Below are 18810 nucleotides of genomic sequence, written 5' to 3' on the forward strand. Positions count from 1 at the left end.
GCCACTGCCCAAAGGTTGAATCCAGAAGTGAGCCACACATAAGAAAATACTAGGAGAGTAAGAAAAATACACTAATGCTGCTCTCACATCCAAATGTTCAAACTGGAGGATCAATAAAGGATTATCTTATCTTAAATACCTTAAATCGTCTGTCATTAGTATAAAAACCTAGATTTAGTACTCACTGCAGCCACTTTGGCTGTGTATTGATTGCTGTTTAAGTGCTACTGCAAGGTTGCAGTAAGGCAGTTTAACTGATCAAATCGGGAACCCTTTGCTTTGATGTGTACGAGACCTTGAGGAAAAATAATAAACCGAACTCGATAACCTCACAGCATAACTCACGTTAGTTTAGACTGTGTATTTAAGAAAGACGCACTGTAATGACAATGACAATAATGACGATACCAATCCTGGAGCAACTCCAAATATGAAATAGGATTTATCATTATAGACAGAGACATTCTTATTTGTCATAGTGAGAAAAAATGTGTTAATGGGAACATTAATAATTTCCATGTTTTGGTCAAGTGTCCCAATAAAGCCATGACCGTGTGAAATGATCCAGTATGCACAGTTCTGGGACACTGAAACTGAAGAAGCTAAAAGGAATTTAGCCATCAGTAGCCTTAACATTTACATTTGTGCTTTTCCTACTTTGGGGTTCAGTATCTTGCGCAAAGATGCTTCAGCGTGCAGCCAGGTGAGTTGAGATTGAACCAGTGTTGGGATTGGGCCTACCAATTACCGTACGACCTTGCTCCACCTCCTGAGCCCCAATTAATCTACTAAGATATTTGGCAACTGTGTTGATCTGAAAAGACATTTGTGTGTCCATGATGCTGAGTCTACATATTAAACTAATCTCTATACATAAATATGCAAGAGAAAAGAAATAAAAATGGAAAAGTATTTACCATCAAGGGCCCCGCAGGAGTAGACTGCTGTAGTCCATCATGCAGTCTGCTGGAAATCATGAGAGAAAGAGTGAGAGGTGAGTCAGTTGTACTATGTTACACACTGAAAGCACAGAAATATTCAATATGAATGGAAAAGGAGATGTATGAACTGTATTAAAGGGGTGTATTACACACACATTTGGAACAGCTAGGAAATATTTTTGGTCTCCATCTGCCACTCGTTTCTGCTGGACCGCGGCCCCCTGGGAACCTCTCTCTCTCTCCTGGCTCCTGCTGCCTTACATATTGACAGATCTGGATCGTCATACCCTGGGCTCCGATTTCTCTCTTCTGTTTTACTATCTCCTATATCTGTACTAATGTAAAATTCGATGTCTCTTCATTCTGATGTTTTCTGTTTCTTTGCTAATTATCTTGTGTGGCCTGTCCTCTTCCAGGTCACCATGGTGGAGAGGAGGTCATATGACTTCGGCACCACTTGGCAATGCCTCGGCTTGCTCAGTCGTCTTCCTGGATCCAAACTCTTCATATATATCTTATATTATTTACTTGTATCAGACAGTCTGTCAGTGAAATCTGTAACTGTTATTTAGTTGTTTTGTTCTGTACATGTGACATCTACTGCAAGTCTGTCGATCTATCTATCTGTCTATCTATCTATGTCTATCTGTCCTGGGAGAGGGATCCCAATCTGTGGCTCTTACCTAAGGTTTCTTTTATCTTTTTTACCCTGTTAAAAGGTTTTTTTCTCAATATCGCTTGGTGTATGTATGTTTTTTTCCTCACATGAATCGAGGGTATAAGGACAAAGAATGTCAATCGCTGTACAGATTGTAAAGCCCAGTGAGGCAATGTGATTGTGGGTTATAAAAAAAAGTATGATTTAATATGAAATAAGACTAATTTGTGTGAAATAACTTTAAAAGATAGGACTGTCATTGATTTCCCTGAAACGTCCCTGTAAATTCCCAATTTCCTGGTGCCATCCTCTATCTGAGCATTGATGCTGTGATTTCCAGTTCAAATAAATATTGGATCCTTTGTGTGTTAAAATCTGGAAATCAACCACTTTATTGTCGGCTAATGTTTGAGCGTGTTAAAACATTCGGTTGATGATCTCCACCCTTTTAACGAAAGAGGCCTACATCAAAACATCTCCTTCAAGTGGAAAAACTTCCTTGGGGCAAAAAAGCCTCAAGTTACTTCCTGATTTTTTTGCTGGGGCGGGATCCATGTGTCGGCTCTCCTCTCCTGTTTATTTTCCTCCCCTCCAGGATCCTGATACGTGGCTGTTTGGGGGAAGCCATGGTGACCGACAGCCACTTCTGTGCTGCAGCCTGCAGCTAGCGGGTCTCTTCCCTCAGCAGCTGGGAGACTGATCCCACATAGCGGCGCAAGCCTGCCTCCATCAAAGTCGGCCTGGATGGCAGGGACACACTGGTGCATAGACTGCCGAAACCACAAGGTATGTGAACACACAACGCCACTTTTAAATGCCGTGATTTGATGTTAGCATTTTTGCGGATGTTTCCAGGCGGCCCGAGCCGTTAGCGTTAACTTCTTCAAACTGACGCTAGTTTTAGCAGTTACAGCCGTTGGTGTGCAGTGATTGCGTGTGTCTGAGCTAATCTCTTTAGCAGGCTGCGGCTGTCTGTCTGCACGGCTCTACGTGTCTGTCGGCTAACATTAGCTTGCTAACTTTTCCTCACAGATGGCGGAGTTAGCTTGATAGTAAGTTATGACGCTGTCGAAAAATACGATACTCTCTGCATTCTTTCCTGTTCATAACCGTATTTTCTCAGTATTTTCTATCGTGTTGTATGTATTATTGTAAGTTGATGGTACTTAAGCTGACATGTCCTGCAAACTCCCATATTGGAAAATGATGAGCAACGTGTTAAGATGATTTTCCAGCACTAAATAATGGTCTGTTGTGACCTCTCTAATGAAGATGCAGTAAAGTTAATGCTACTTTAACTTAATACTGCAGCTCTCACAGAGGAAAGGCCAGATATACAGAGGCAGCTGCCAAATGGAGGTCTGCTATTTTATTTCATTTTTTCCTGCCACGACCTAACTTTTAACTTACAGAGGCACTGTGCAGTTTTTGGAGAACAATTTGCAACTTAAATTTTGATATGTATAATATGAATGAGGCAATTATACAAACTCAGACATATCTTTATTTTTTCCATAAGTGAGTAAACAAGCTGTTCTCAGAGGAAACTGTCTGAAGCTAGAAAGGTGGCAGGGTCCGCCAAATATAAACAAAGTAAAACGGTGTGAAATTGTGTTTATTTATCCAGTTTAACCCTGGGAGAAACTGACGAAAGAAGTGAAAAGCTTATTGTGGACTTCAACAAAAAGAATATTAAAAATGCATCAAATACTTTTTCTGAGTTCACTATTTTAACTGCTTTTGTCTGAACGAAAGCAGACAACCGACAATGTTTCCGTCCTAGTGTTTCCTAGTGGTATTGTTGTTGTTGTTGTTGTTGTCAACTTCACAAAGACAACAATGCAGCACAAAAACTTGAGTTTAACCTACCTTATCCTGGGTGATCATGTGACAGGTGGCAGCGAAAGGGGCACTATGTAGTTTTGGAGAAAAAAATCTCACTCTTCAGTATTGATGAGGTAATAATACAGAATATAAACCAAATATAAACAACGTAAAACTGTATGAAATTGTCCTTCAAAGTCGGCCTCAAAAGTCCACGACTGGACTAAACTGTCTTTTGTAGTCTGTTATTTTATTATATAATGTAATGCTGAAATATTTATCAATTTAACTGATTAGTTGTTTGTTTTACAGTCCTTTTTTAAAGCTCTTTTAATGCCTAAAGATATATGTATAAAGATGACTCTATCTTATAACATTCTTGCATGAAAAAAACTCAACATTTAATCAGTTATTAAAATAGTTGCCAATTATGTTTCTGTACATCTTTGCAGCTGCCATTGCTTCTTTAATATTTTACTTTACCTTTACTAACTAACAGACACAATAATAAGAATACCTGTTAATTGCAGCCTAATTTAGTGCTTATTTCCAACATAAAAATGAAATGTTGAAAATGTGCACCAGGGGCCTGTTTGCCTTAAAATGTGCTCCTCTGTTGCAGCATTACTGGTTGCAAGTGCTTTTTGGACCGTGGGACGGATGAAAGGTGGAAGCTGTTGGAAGCCCAGCTGGGCTCTAGCTGCTCTGTTTATCCCAGTTACCCTGCTGATGCTGACCCTCAGGGGGGCATCAAGCAGCCAGAAGATGGCACAAACATCGATGGCTCATGCGACAGCTAGGGCTGCAGGACCAGGCCCCAGCCTGACAGATGACCTCCCAGGCCTCCAGACAGTAGCAGCATTCTTAGCCAGCGAACATGCTCATGTTTGGTTCCTGTCCCTGGTGGGCTCTGTCGCCGTAGGTCTCAGTGGGATTTTCCCCCTGCTTGTCATTCCCATCGAAGCTGGAGCAGCCCTCAAAACTGAAGGTAAGAGATGAAATATGTACCCTAAACATGCCCGTGACAATTCTGTTATAGGCAATATATTGCAAGACAATACGGCTTGAACAAAGATTCTATTTAACACTGACATTTAACACTTTTTAACACTTGACAAAAACGATAGTGGTGTTATGTCACCTGGCTGTGTGAGTTTTAGATAGCATGATGGCGTTCTGCAAGCATAAGAGGCATGATGTGTAAACAACGTCAGGTTTTTAGTGTGAGATTTTCCATATGCGTTCGGCAGTGCTTTCTGAAGAGTGGCAAAATGTGGTAGTGAAATCATTTACCATCTCTGTTATATAGCAGTTGATCTCCTCCTCTGCTTGGAGGGTAAAAGCAGCTTCCAGACCTCATTGTCTCTCCAGTGTCCCAATGTTTTTGGTTGTTATTTTTCTTCTTTTAGCTAGCTGCTAACTGCAGCTAGCTGCTTTTTAAATCTCCAGCTTTTGGGTCAGATACATAACCCCTAGTCGAAACATCACACCCTTGCTGTCCTCTCTACTTTTTGTTACACCAACATCTATTGTCTACTACCAACTCAGCAGGCTCAGAGACAGAACAACATTCCAAATTTCTTTGTATCTTTTTATATACACAGTGTCAAGGCGGGAAAAAAGGAACAACATTTCTCCCTTGAAAAGACTGTGTAAAAGGGGCTTTTGTAACTGAAGAGAAAAGATGTATTTGAAATGCCATTATAATATTTTGAAAAGCAGGAATTAATCATATAATGTGTTGATGAATTGCATTTTGAAGGGCTAATCATTTTAATAAGAAGGCTATTTTAATTTCGGCTTTAAAAATCCAGCATTTAGTATCTTTAACACATACATATCAACTTATTTTTCATTTGAATATTGAGCGTCTATAGAGACTGAAGGTTTATAGTGGAAGAGTTCAGGGTTAAAATATCTGCATTAAAACAAGCTAAAACAATAAATCTAACTCATTGACCGATCAGAACCAATGATGTTCTTGGTTCATACTTTAAACATGAAGCACAGACTGCCCTGGTATCCACATATCTCACACTCACAAAACATCCCCAGTGGGATCAGCAAAAAAGTTTTGCTGGGAGTTTTCTCGATCCTAGATCCAGATGCACCGTCCTAATGGTTAAAAATCATAAATTATGCAAAAAAAAAAAAAACATGAAATGGACACTTGGATTTCCTGAAAAACAGCTGCAAGCTGGAAAGCAGAGCATCTCCGGTGGTGACCTCATGAACTCGAATGGTTTGTTTTTCTGCATCAAGCACACACATGTCTGTGTATGTCGTAATGAATAAGTAAGTATGAATAAGAAGCAGGCTGCTCAGTAAGTGATGTTCAATAAAAGTTGCTTAAGAAACCTATTAAGGAAAGTGACTGTCAGTCGAACAGTTGAATATTCTTGTGTCTTTCACCTCCTGAGGTATCTTAAAACAAAAAAAAGTCAACAGCCATGCTAGCCGCTCAGTGGGGCATTACCGAGGGACAGAGGAAAATGCTACCATCAGCAATATGCTAATATGCTCTCAATACTAGCATGCTGATGGTAAGTTTGTTGTGTTAGTATGCTAACATTTGATAATTCGAGCTTAGCACAAAATACTTAAGTTTTGCAGGTAATTAGTAGAATTGGACGTCAATGTGTGAATCGGGGTCATGCTAATCTCTGTCAGTGCTTGATGGTGCGAGAGAAGGAGTCAGGGCTTCCCATTAAGATGAGTTGACTGTCAGGGATCCATGAAGGACTGTACATGTTTTTGTGCCAATTCATGCAGTGGATGATGAAATACTAGATCAGAAGTCATACAACCACCAGAGTTTATAGAAGTCTTCCTTTGGAGACCATGAATGACTGTTCAAAGTTTTATGGCAGTCCAGTCAATAGTTGATGTTATTTTAGTCTGGACCACATCAGCAGTCAGACTGATCGACCATAGAGCCGAGCTGCTAGTGTGGCTTCAAGAGACACTGAGCAGAAACGCTGCATTAACCAGGCCTAAGTTACTGTGGGTCAGCCTGAGGCCTGTGGAGAGGCCCCACCCACAGGAACGTGGCATTCCAGATGTATTTTCGGCTGTGAGTTTTCAAGTGCAGTCCTGACTGAAAGGTTAGTCATTATTGAGGGAACTCCTAAAACAGGACATTTCTGTGGAATACATGAGTAATCTGTATATTGGTGTGTGTGTGTGTGTGTGTGTGTGTGTGTCTTCGCTTGTTAAAACATCATGTATTAATAATTGAAAAGGAAGGAGCAGGGGGTGTGATCTCAAGACAAAATGACAAAGAAGATCACATGAAATTAATGAATGGTTTTATCAAACACAATATGCAGTAATTGCCACTTGTTTTCTTGTGTCTTCCTCTGTCTTTCCTCAGCTGGGAGCCAGAAGCTGAAGCAGCTCTTGAGCTTTGCTATTGGTGGTCTCCTTGGCGATGTTTTCCTTCACCTCCTTCCTGAGGCGTGGGCAGTCTCTGGCTCTTCAGGTGGGTCACATCACTGTCTTTGTATAAGATGTATTATATAAATATACATGAGAATAAGGTGGTTCTAGTGGATTGTATTGTATGTTACCTAGTATACTTAGGGTTATGACCAAACAATTATTTTTTCATTATTGATTAATCTGCCAATTATTTTCTAGATTAAACATTTGGATTCTAAATTGTAAGAAAGTAGTGAAACTTGTCCTTCCCAGTTTTTCAAATTCCAAGGTGATGGTTTTAAATATCTTTTTTTGTAAGTCCAAAACCCAAAGCAGGAAATCTTCATATTTAAGACACTGAAACCCGTTTCTTATAACATTTTTGCATGAAAAAAAACTCAACAATAATTTTTTTGTACATGTTTCTATACTTTTATAATAGGAAACTATAATTTCTCCTCCATTGTCTTTCCTGCGTAATGTTGCTTAAAAGGTTTTAATACACAACAAAGACCGGTAAACCTGGTTTTTCATTTTTCGTAAATTATGTAATGCAATATGTTTATTATGCATTACATTCCTTTTTAAAATGTTAATATTTATTTTTAATGAATTTAAGTTGATTTAATAGAACCCTTGGAATAAGGTATTACAACAATGAACTACCACTCACCCATGTTGTTGCTCAGTTCTCTCTTACTCTATTTGCTCACTGAATCTCATCTTCCATCCTAGCTGGTAAACAACGCCACTACATGACCCAGGGCCTGTGGGTAATTGTTGGCCTTTTGGCTTTCCTTCTCCTGGAGAAGATGTTCCCTGACCAAGGCAGCCAGGAGGATCCCCCCCCAGAAGCAGACCTGAATTTTAATTCTGCTGTGAGTATTTCAGCTGCCCTTATTAAGTAAATACTATAGCATGCTGTATGCAAACAGCTGGATTATACTACTTTGTCATGACAGTACACATTGGAGTTGGATTCTTGATTTTGGACTAGATTCAGTACGTTATCATGGTATTTTCTTTTGCATGCAACATTTCAAATACTTAATCTTTTTCTGGTATACCAAATAGTATGGTAGTAAAGGTATTAGAACACAAGAGTATGTTTTAGAAGAATTTGCTCATTGCTGTCCACAGGATTCTCACTGCACTCAGACATGCCAATACAAGTCTTAAAATATTCCTGTTTTGACAGGGTTAGGGTTAGTGTTTAGTGCAGACCCCTGACAGTGCTTGGTCTGCATATTTCTGTCAGTTTTCTGGTGACTGTTGCATCAGATGACCCACTGTACAGCTGGCCAATCAGTGATCTCTAACAGGGAAGAGTTTAAAGGAATAGATCGACACCCTTACTTCTTTATTGGACGCTGCAGCAGTTCAGCCTATACGACTGTGACATATCAGATCAGTATCTGATCTGATACGTCACAACAAGACCAGAGTTTCACGGTACACAGTGTAAATACAGACTGCAGCTTGTTCTTTATGCGCAGGTGTTTGTTTGTTTGAAATTCAGGATATCAGCAGGTGCATCACGTCCTGACATGTCCAGTGAATGAGAAAACTGCAAGAATGAAACAAGAACTGAATTTGCACAACCACAAAACCAGACAGCAAAGCAGATGCAGGTCTAGCTGTTAGAGTTTCTCCAAGATCAGCCTTCAAAAGAATAAAATGATCATCCACTTCAAAGATTATTTTAACCTTTTCAAATGACAGGAATTATTGTAATGTAGGATGCAAACAGCAGGTGAAATAGATAATGATAATAATTGCAAAAGAAATAATCTCTCCATTTTAAGCCACATTTGAATGAGGTTCATCACAATTTAATTTCCAAGTGCAGCTCTAAACTATATTCTCAATACCTTTTTAATCAAGTAAATGTCTGAACTGATTACATTTTAAACTGCAGACACACTTTTGCTTTTAACACGGTGATGATGCTCGGATCACAGATTTGTCCATGGACACCGCAGAAAATTTGTGTTTGGTGATCCAGGTCATAACGACTAAACACTGATTAATATCAGATGGGCTGCTGGGAGGAAAACATTACATAACCTGCACTATAAGAAACTAAATAAGTGCGTCTGTCAGTTAACAGAGCAGTGCACAATTGATCCAGCTGTGATCAGCTGCAGCCGTCATCAGGAACAAACATTGCTTCAGGAGATGCTGCGGAGGAAAGGACATCTCATTTGTCTTAAAACATATTTCCTCTGTCCTATCTCCTCTCGTGGTTTCCTTGCATCTCTACATGAATCCTCAGTGGGGGGGACAAAGATGCAAAGAAAGAACGCAAGTGAGAAAAATGTCAATGCAATTTGGGTGAACTGGGATGCATCCTAGAGACACTCAAACAGTAAGACTGCTTGGTCAGGAGAAGAGAGAGCTTCTCCTCCTCCAACCTCCCTTTAAATATGGGATAGGGCTAATCGCCTGATGAGAAGCACCTGAGAGAAGGGAAGAAGAACAGAGGAGGAGAAAACACAGGAGGGGGGAGCATGTAACGGCCATCCCTACATCTTTTCCTCCCTCCTGTCCTTGTTTTGCCAGAGAGGGAGAAGATCGGGATCCACGACTCAGCTCCTCCACTCTATTGGAGTGTCTATTTATAGTGATGAGGTGAAGCAGTTGCTTTAGCCATTTCATCGTCCACAGGAGAGCACTCAGCTTTTAGGCGGAAGCAACAATAGACAGGGACAGAGTGTGACAGTGTGTGAGGGACAGAGAGGCAGCTAATGACGTTTGTTCTTTAAAATGCTGTGTTTAGACTAATCCTACCTATGAGAAGCTTCTTTTTACTTGAATTTTGTCATTGTTATTAATGGATGCATCATATGTGTGGAGAGATGTTTTTATTTCCTAATCACTTAATTTGACTTTCAGTCTAAATGACAATGTACTGGAAGTGGTTTCTGAATTAGCGAACAAGGAAGTTGGCTATTCTCGGAAAACAGGGGGCTTTAGCCTGAGATGAATAGGTCTCTTCTTCTATTTAAAAAAAGTAAAACACTTATTGGAACAGTGCTGGAATTTGCAGGTCAGCTGTTAAATCTGGAAATAAAGGAGAAGTACTTTTTTTTTTTTTTTAACTGCTACATATGCAAGAAGTTAGAAAAATAATCAAGGCTTTTTTTAACAGCTGTTCTGCTAGCAGTGGGTGAACCCTTTGACACATAGATGGAGCAACAGTAAAAACATCTTTATTGTACTGTGGAATTCAGGCTACCAGTGATTTTACTGTTGTTAGTGAGACAGATGTTGTTAGTGGATAAGGTGGTTTCCTCAGTGGAGACACATTCATTTCATATTACTGATGGTTGAGGTTATGTATGAAAATATAAATCGCTGTAAAAATTAGAATGCCGTTATGATGCACTTGTTCATTTTTTTGCCTTGTTTTTCTTCCTTCTTGCTCTGCAGATGCAGTCTAATTCAGTCTTCAGTGCTAAGGCAATGACATCACTCACAAATGGGCACCATGCTGAGTCATGGAAGTCCTCCAAGCAACAGACTCTGCCGGAGAGATCAGAGAAAATCAAGGTAATACTGACAACCAAAACATTTTTCCAGTTAACAAAAAGACTGGAAAACACTTCAAGCTCTTGATATAGGCTGTTGAAGTAACAGCTGCATTTCTTTTTCAATGCTCCAAACTGAATCATGTAGTTCTGATAAAGATTAGGGTAGGAGCTCTTCCTGAAATCAAATTGAGTATGTTGTAGGTGACTTTTGATAAGGGTATACGTTGACATAAACATCAGAAGAAGATGGAAAAGTTTGTTTTAAGTCTAACATGACTATGCCATGAAAAGTTTCAGAGTTATCTCATGATTTTTATGATTCATGTAGTTTGTTGTAACCAGTAACTTGGTTAAATCACTGAAACAAAAAAGGACAAAAGGCAACAGTACATCCTGCTCCGAACACATTTTTTAATACAATGCTTTAATTACTGAAGGTTTTTACCTTTAAACTGTGACTCCTGTATACCCTCAGCCTTGTCCACCAGTACAGTCTTCAATAAATCCTTTGCAATTCCTTCCACAGTACATATTTAAACTGTGGCCTATCTACATTTTTACATGCATAGAGTATTTTTGTATCCTTTTATCTTTTTGGCTGATTGTTATTTTTAACACGATTTCTGTAGCACAACCCTAGAAGCATGCCTAATTGCATTTCACTACACATATTGTTATCATGAGAAATTAGGTCAGACTGCAGAAACTTGCATAACTGTCATCTCAAGACTCATTCAGGACTTAAAATTACAACGTGTAACAAACCAAATACAAACAGAATTGAACTTTAAAGAAATAGCTGCGACTGATGTACAAGTACGTTCCTGTTGACCATATTTCTTGTAGTTTTGACTAATCAGATGTGAGATGTCATCATGTTTCATTTGCCACAGACTAGTGGATACTTAAACCTACTGGCCAACTGCATCGACAACTTCACCCATGGACTGGCAGTAGCTGGGAGTTTCCTGGTTAGCAAAAAGGTAAGAAGCTGTAATAACCTCAACACTTAACACACCAATTAATCGAGAACACTCTGATGACTTAACCCTTTGCTACATTCAGAGTCATATGCATGTAGTAAATGAATAATGAAATTGCTTATCTTTGTTTTTCTGTTGGAGTTTAAAGACCTATAATCAAAAATGTGTTTCACACCTGTCAGTAAATATTGAAATAAGGTTTTGACCATCTCAGAACACTGTGTATCTAATCCATGTCGAAAACCGAGAAAGTGAAGCGAAACTACTGCATTTACAGATGTTGCGGCCTCAGTTTTTACCGTATGCAGAGTGTTGTGCTGAAGTGTTCATTTCTGACCTCACTGGTTTAGAACATTATTTATGTGAGAATGTGTTTACATTCTTCACTCTGCATATTTATTCACAAACTTCTTTTTTTCACAAGGTATCATTTTAAGTAAAATAGCTGAAGACCCACAGGCTGTCTGGTATGTCAACATGTAGTACATTTAAGATACTTGAGATATAAAACTTGTAGTAGCAGTTATTGTCACCATCAACTGACCCATAATTGTTACGTCCTTGGCCAAGAAAACACAGAATTCACATTTTTTTTAATGATGGAGGTTATATTGTAAAGTTCGTGTGGGGTTAGGTACAAGTAATTTGTTACGGGAACACTCAGATCCAGCTCCGGGAGAGTCTGGCCAACAAGGGGGCAATGTCAGGCTGAATGAGAGATTGTTAACGGTCCATTCAGAATGAATTTAAGGTTTCATCTGCTTTAGAACTGAGCAGGAGAGCTTCAAAACAGACCAAAGAGGAGAGAGCATTATAAGGAGACAAAATGTATCTAGAATTTAGAGGTGTTGCTCAAGTCTTTGGCGGCATATACAGGTTCACTCAAATAGCAGCAGACCCACAGTCTAGAAGTGGACCACTCAGTGGACATTCAATACAGAATGCAAGAACCTTTTTCAGTCTGAAACTTGTTCTTGTCGTATTATCTTTTTAGAAGGGTGCACTTCAAACTGCAGTAACATGTATTTGTGTCGCTTCAGTAAGTTAGTGTATATTTGTGGCTGTGGAAAGGGGAGAGTCCAGCTGGAGAGACATAAGGCAAGCAGCATGAACTATGGCTCAGTGTGCCAGAGAGGAAGTTCACTAGATGTCTCAAACATACACATACAAGATATCTCACCGGTGTTTTCTGTTTGCTCTCATGCGCATTTATCACAATGAGATTTTTGCCATATTCAGATGCTGTATGAAATAATCTGCAATCAAACTAGGGATTATTAAACACAGTTTTTAATTCTGAATGGCTGATGAACATACTTTAAAGATGACCTCATCCTTATAATTCTGTTTATTCTGTAAAAACATGCCAATATTCAGTCGCATTGCTCCTCCATGTCTCATCAGGCGCTTCATTTAAACTGTAGAAGACTTTAAGCTTAATAGCTCTTTTGAAGTGGCTTTATGTGACAATTTGTAGCAACTTACCTGTATTAATCACCCTTCATTGGCCATATATGAGCCGATTGTAACGAAACGTGACAAAATGAGACTTTCCCTGTCTGTCTCTCGTACAAGCCTTGTGTTTGTTTAATTGTTTAATGCTGCTGGACTGGATTTCTGTACAAAGGACTCAAGTCAGTCTTTCCATGTTGGTCCAAAGGATTTGACGTTATGCACATTCTCAAGTACCTCATATCAGTGCCTCTGTCCATGCTAACAGAGAGCAACAGTAGCTAACACTAGTTTAGAAATGAGTCAGCTAATATAAACTAACGACTGACCTCCAGCACGACACAGAAGTTCCTCAGAGCCCTTTAACAGCTCTCAAAGTTTTCCTCTGTGCACTGTCAACTGCGGACTGAACACATGGAGCTTAGCACTCAATTTAGATGCTTGCTAACTCTTAATTAGGATGAATTTGTCATACATTGTCTCTTTTGATACTACAGAACAAAAACGGCTAATAACTTTGACAAAGCAGTGTTAATGAGACTTTTCTTTCAGGTTGGATTCCTCACCACTTTTGCCATCCTGCTCCATGAAATCCCCCACGAGGTGAGGTTACAGGATTATTGGTTAAATTGATTTCTAAATTTGGATGGTTGACTTGACAGTTGCATGTTTACAAAGCTGACAGTCAGGGTCCGAAATTAACTTATTGACTCACCAGCCAAGCGGACTGCTAGATGAAAAATGTTGAATACAAACTTAAAGAAGAGGCCAGAGCAAAGTTGAAGCGTCATTATTTTTATTTATTATTTATTTATTATTTCCTTTTCACCTCTGCAATGTGGTGCATGAACTCTTTGGCCTGCTTTTCATTTCTATATGTTGAGCCCACAGTGAGTCCTTTCTTTTCATCCAAACTGCTAAAGTCAAAAAACAAAGTTTTTTCATTAAAAGTTAACTTACAATCATGTCATTCAATGTAGCTGTTACTTCTCCAATTTTCTGCATGTAACATTACTTTATACACAGCAGAAAATCAGTGAATGTTCTCAGTAAAATAATTGTAAAAGGTGGTCATTGATTATTTAATTTTAATTTTCATTATCATACAAATGATACTTGCGTGGAAAATGTAAACACAATTGTGGGATTGCATTTCCATTTTAAAACAAACATACATTAAACATGTGCTTCCTAACAGGTAACATTATGACAGTGACACTAATTTCAGTGAAGCAAAGTTTTCACTAACTCGCACTCCACTCAAAGTCAAAGAGCGGTGTTGCCCTCTTTCCAATGGCATGTACATTATGAAACAGTATCTTCATCTTCGCGCTGGTCTGCTCCGACATTGACACAAGCGCCGTCCCGGTGGGTGTCGAGAGGAGAGGCTCAGTTTAAGCCCGAGAAACAGACATACAGGAATGGTGACACTTATGCGCTCATGATCGGGGATGTTCTCCAGCATCATCGTTCTGTTTCTGATAACAAAAGAGTTGTGTCGTTTTTTTTCTTTGGCATACTGGCGACACCAAACAGCTCATCACCAGAGACTCAGCAACATACTGTAACCAGTCTCTGGGAACCCCTCGATCTCCAAACCTCCACATTTCACAAAACTTTCTCCTTGAATGTGTGTCTCCGTCCTCTTTTTGGTCGCATTGTTTTCGTTTCAAAGGTCTCTTGACTCCTTCCAAATAGCCCCACATACTTTTGAAAATTTGCTTAGGGTAATTAGCAGCTGTCCGGCGTAAAGTGATAATCACCCTCTTATTCCTACTCTGCCTCTGATTGGCTGGCGTTTGTTGCTATTCACCAAACAGAAAATTTACCCGCCATTGGCGCTTGGCGGGATGTTCATTTTGGACCCTGCTGACAGTTCATAAGAGAATTAAACAGAACTTGTACACAGGCTTAATGTTTAACCATTCCTCTGCTGTGTCATTGTCTGCAGGTGGGAGACTTTGCCATTCTGCTGAGGGCCGGGTTTGACCGTTGGAGTGCTGCTCGCATGCAGCTGTCCACGGCGCTGGTTGGGATCTTGGGAGCTTCCTTCGCTATGTGCGCTCAGTCACCACAAGGCACAGGTAAGATGGGACTAGTTCTTTGTAAGCATACAATCAAACACATTATTTCTAACTGGTGATCATTTTACAGTTGCCAATCAGTCTGTTGTTATTTCTAGAAAACGCCACTTCCTGGATACTGCCCTTCACCTCTGGAGGCTTCCTCTACATAGCCTTGGTGAATGTGCTGCCTGACCTGTTGGAGGAGTCCAGTTTAAGGTATGTTGAGTATCATGAACACTTGTACTCTTAGTGGTACCATAGACTGTATCAGTTGTGAATTGACACTTAATCTTATGCGAAAATGACCCTACTTCTAACTTGTATCGTGTGTGCCTTTTGTTATCTAACTGTAGCATTGAATGCATTTTCTTAAACACACAATTAAAACCTGCATTGTCGACCTCCACCTTGTAGCCAAGGAACCTAAAGATAAAGAAAGAGTCATCACATCGCTGAATCTTGCTCTGGTGACATCTGTAACGAAGTTAATGGGAGATGTGTAAAGAAATGCACTAAAACTCAACATTTCTATTCCTCCAACTTCTGAAGAAGGTGTGTTGGGTTTTAATGTGTTTCTCAATGCATGTCCCAAAGACTTAAGAACACCCGTCACCACAGTCTGGCATCTAAGTAATTATGTGTCGTAATGACCCTTTCTTCTTTTTTTGGGTTTCTTGGATGGATCTTTGTCTTCTTCTTCATTGCCTTTGCTGGTATATTATTACATAAGCGTGTTACTGCCAAAAACTGTTGATTATTGGAATGGCGTGAATCGCACTGCCTGCTTCATTGCACTTGTGTATTTTTTTTGCATGTCACATTACAAGCAAAAGGGGAACTCGCCTCTAAAAACATGGCTCTGTAGTGCTACGATTGACCAGGATGACTGCAAAGAAGAGGAGTGTCGGCGAGATGTTGTGAGCTCTTGGAACACGTTTTCTGGGGCTGTTTGTCTGCATTTACATTTAGCAGACGCTTTTGTCCAAAGCGACTTACACTAATTCATACATACATTTATACACTGATGGCAGTGGCTGCCATACAAGGTGCCGACCAGCACATAAGGAGCAATTTGGGGTTCACTTCGACATGCATACCAGGAGATTCGAACCAGCGACCTTCCTATAACAAGACGCTGGCTGTACCCCCTGAGCCACAGCCGCCTGAAAGATAGTAACTGAAAGATCGGGGTTAGAATCCTGTAATCTGAACTTTTTTTCTTGTTGGTGTTGAACCATGGTGACAGAAAGAATGCAGTTTACTGTAGAATAATACTTGTTTTATCTTGTGTGGAAATTCTGTGGTGTGTAATGTCCTTGAAACATGTTGGAATCTCGAACCTTGGATGTTGTTTTTTTTTTTTTTTCTCAGGCAGTCCCTCTTGCAGATCCTGCTCATTTTCTCTGGCGTGGCTGTCATGGCTCTGCTCTCTGCCATCATTGACTGAAGATGGAAGAAACTTTCTCCTTCTCGCTTTACCAAACACTAAAAGTCGGCAGTGAAGGGAAATCCTGTTCTCCACCAAACCCCTCGTATCTGCACTCTCTTATTCACGGAAAAATTAATCTTGATGAAAAGATCAAACCCCTTCGATTTATCATTATGTCACACTAAAACAAATATCTGACAGAAGAACGGCACTTTATGGATGGATGACTGAAAGGAACATCTGCTGACAGGACATTTCTGTGGACACTCTGTGTGCCAGACTTAAATCGGGAGGGAACTCAGAGGGTTTGTATTCATTCTGTTACCAAATTGTCTTAAATTGTTGATCGAACAATCATGTTGTTTTGCACATGCATTTACACAGATACACCTGATGTACCTGCTTAACACAACTGGTATTATTGGACCTCGACACGGACCTACTTCTTTAAAATGTATTCAACCTTAAATAGTTTGGATATTGTATGTTTTGTTTGGGATCTTCTGTTTCTGAAGTAGCTGCTGCATATTTATTGAAAATGAGATGAGCAACAAACAGCTTTATCAGACAATCATTACCACGCCATCATTTTGTCTAGTTAAGAAATAAGTGCCAAGAAGTCAGGATGGTCAGGTCCACACCAAAGTAAAGATGTTTTTTTCCTTTCGTCTTTCTCACAGTACAAGTTGGTGCTCACGCAAACTTTAACTAAATGATTTGAGAGAAAAAGATTGGTACTGTTTGTTAATAATTTGTTTAGACATATACTTGTTGCCAATAATTTTGTCTATATAGGGCCGGATAAGAAAGAAGAAAGTTTATATGCAGGATTCTTTATATCAGTATTGTTGATACACCTCTTGGTGATGGTTTCCACCCCCTAAAGAAATAAAAAGTATCTATATTTAAAAAAAACAAAAGAAAAGCTCATGTTTTATTCATTTTGGTGTTTTATTTCATTATTTTTCCTATTTGATTTATTAAATATTGTTTGGGCAAATTCATACCCCTCCTGTCTTCAACATCTTTTGCTGCAAAAACATTTAGTGAGATGGGTTGCTCTCCCAAACTCTAACATCTCTTCTGCCACCCCACAACAGAAAACTAAAGATTCTGTCATTATATGGCGTAAACTTTTGAATTCAATCAAACCTAATCCAGTATCAAATAAAACATTATGTAAATCTGTCTGATCAGGATTTTTATTTTGATCCACATTAAAGCTCATCTGAAATAAAGTTATTAACTGAGTGAGAGAATAATAATTTTGATTTCCTAATATTTTTTGCTGGGCCAATCCTGGTCCAAAGCTGCTGTGCTAGCAGCTGCATGAATACCGACCACGAGCATTGCATTAAATCTAGGCACAGTGTTGTAGACCGAGCCCCATTCATTCCTCTCCCAGCCCTGACTGCTAGCTGCATGTCTAACTGAGCTAACTACCTACAGTTGGCAGCAGATAGCGATTGCTCTAGTGATATGCTGCCCCGTATTTATTTCAAGTATGAATTCAGTAGACGGCCAATTTCTTACTTATTGCACCTTTCAGTCATTGATACCAGCCACCTAAACACGCCAGATGTTTTTCATCAGGATCCATGCATTATTCCCTGAGAAAGGTCCCATTGCAAAACCTGGTTCTGTCCCTTTTATCTGGATCCACACCAAAATTGGGGTTATTGGGGTCTATTCTGGGCCAAGATCAACCTTTCATCCAAGTTTTGCGAAAATCTGATCAGTATTTTTTTTGTGATCATGCTGACAAACCAACGGATACCAGTGAAAACCTGGCAGAGGTAATAAAAACACGACTTGCCAAAAGACCAGACCAGATAATTAGTATAACGAACTAGGACACAGGCCTGATAAAGATATCAGTGGGTATAAGATATCCTTTTGGACCTGTGTTAAGGTGCTGAGGCAGCTCAGTGTGTTGAGCTGACCACATGTCCAACACGAGCATATTTATACAGCAAAGATCCAATGCCTAAAATGTCATATGGGAGTGGAAGGATGAAGGGTGTGGGGGGGGTATTGATTGTGTGTGCACACTTGTCCAATTTCAACACAGTCTGTTTGGCAAGCTTCTGTTGCCATAACGACTCCGCCACGGGTTGCCTTCCTTAGTCATCAGCCTGTGAGCAGCCTATTGTCTGTGGGAGCCTTCCTTAGTCACAGCACAGAAGGACAACAAACAGCCAGTATGTACACTGTGGCGGACAACATTCAGAGGGAAACGGTGCAAACACACGAGTGACAAGTCTTTCATTGATACTCGGATGAGATCCCGAATGGGGTCTGGATCCAAACGTCTGATTGATATTGTGGACGGCAATGGTTTGCTGAGGATGAGAATAATCCTCTCAGTTTTACTGTAGTAAATATGAAGTAGACTTCAATTAATATGTAGTGAGATGTTGGTGCAAATTTTACAACGGCACATAAAAACACTCAGTCGTATCAGCGTTTTGTCCCGTGACGTGGTCCGGTGCCATCAGGAATCG

The 18810-nt window shown here is 39.7% G+C and overlaps 1 protein-coding gene across 2 annotated transcripts; it reads left to right on the forward strand.

Annotated features, from left to right (window-relative positions):
* Positions 1–1230: 1230 nt before the first annotated feature.
* On the forward strand, positions 1231–17305 carry slc39a13 (solute carrier family 39 member 13). 2 transcript variants are annotated; one of them, XM_030413995.1, is made up of 10 exons: positions 1231–2385; positions 4046–4411; positions 6797–6904; positions 7579–7721; positions 10276–10395; positions 11270–11359; positions 13364–13414; positions 14763–14895; positions 14994–15093; positions 16249–17305. In XM_030413995.1, exons 2-10 carry the CDS (start codon positions 4084–4086, stop codon positions 16322–16324), a joined length of 1149 nt encoding a protein of 382 aa, XP_030269855.1. In that variant the 5' UTR covers positions 1231–2385; positions 4046–4083; the 3' UTR covers positions 16325–17305. The 2 variants fall into 2 exon arrangements, with proteins under 2 accessions (XP_030269855.1, XP_030269856.1); XM_030413996.1 differs by lacking the exon at positions 1231–2385 and adding an exon at positions 2435–2651.
* Positions 17306–18810: the final 1505 nt, after the last annotated feature.

Source organism: Sparus aurata, chromosome 4 (assembly GCF_900880675.1).
Source record: "Sparus aurata chromosome 4, fSpaAur1.1, whole genome shotgun sequence".
NCBI lineage: Eukaryota > Metazoa > Chordata > Actinopteri > Spariformes > Sparidae > Sparus > Sparus aurata.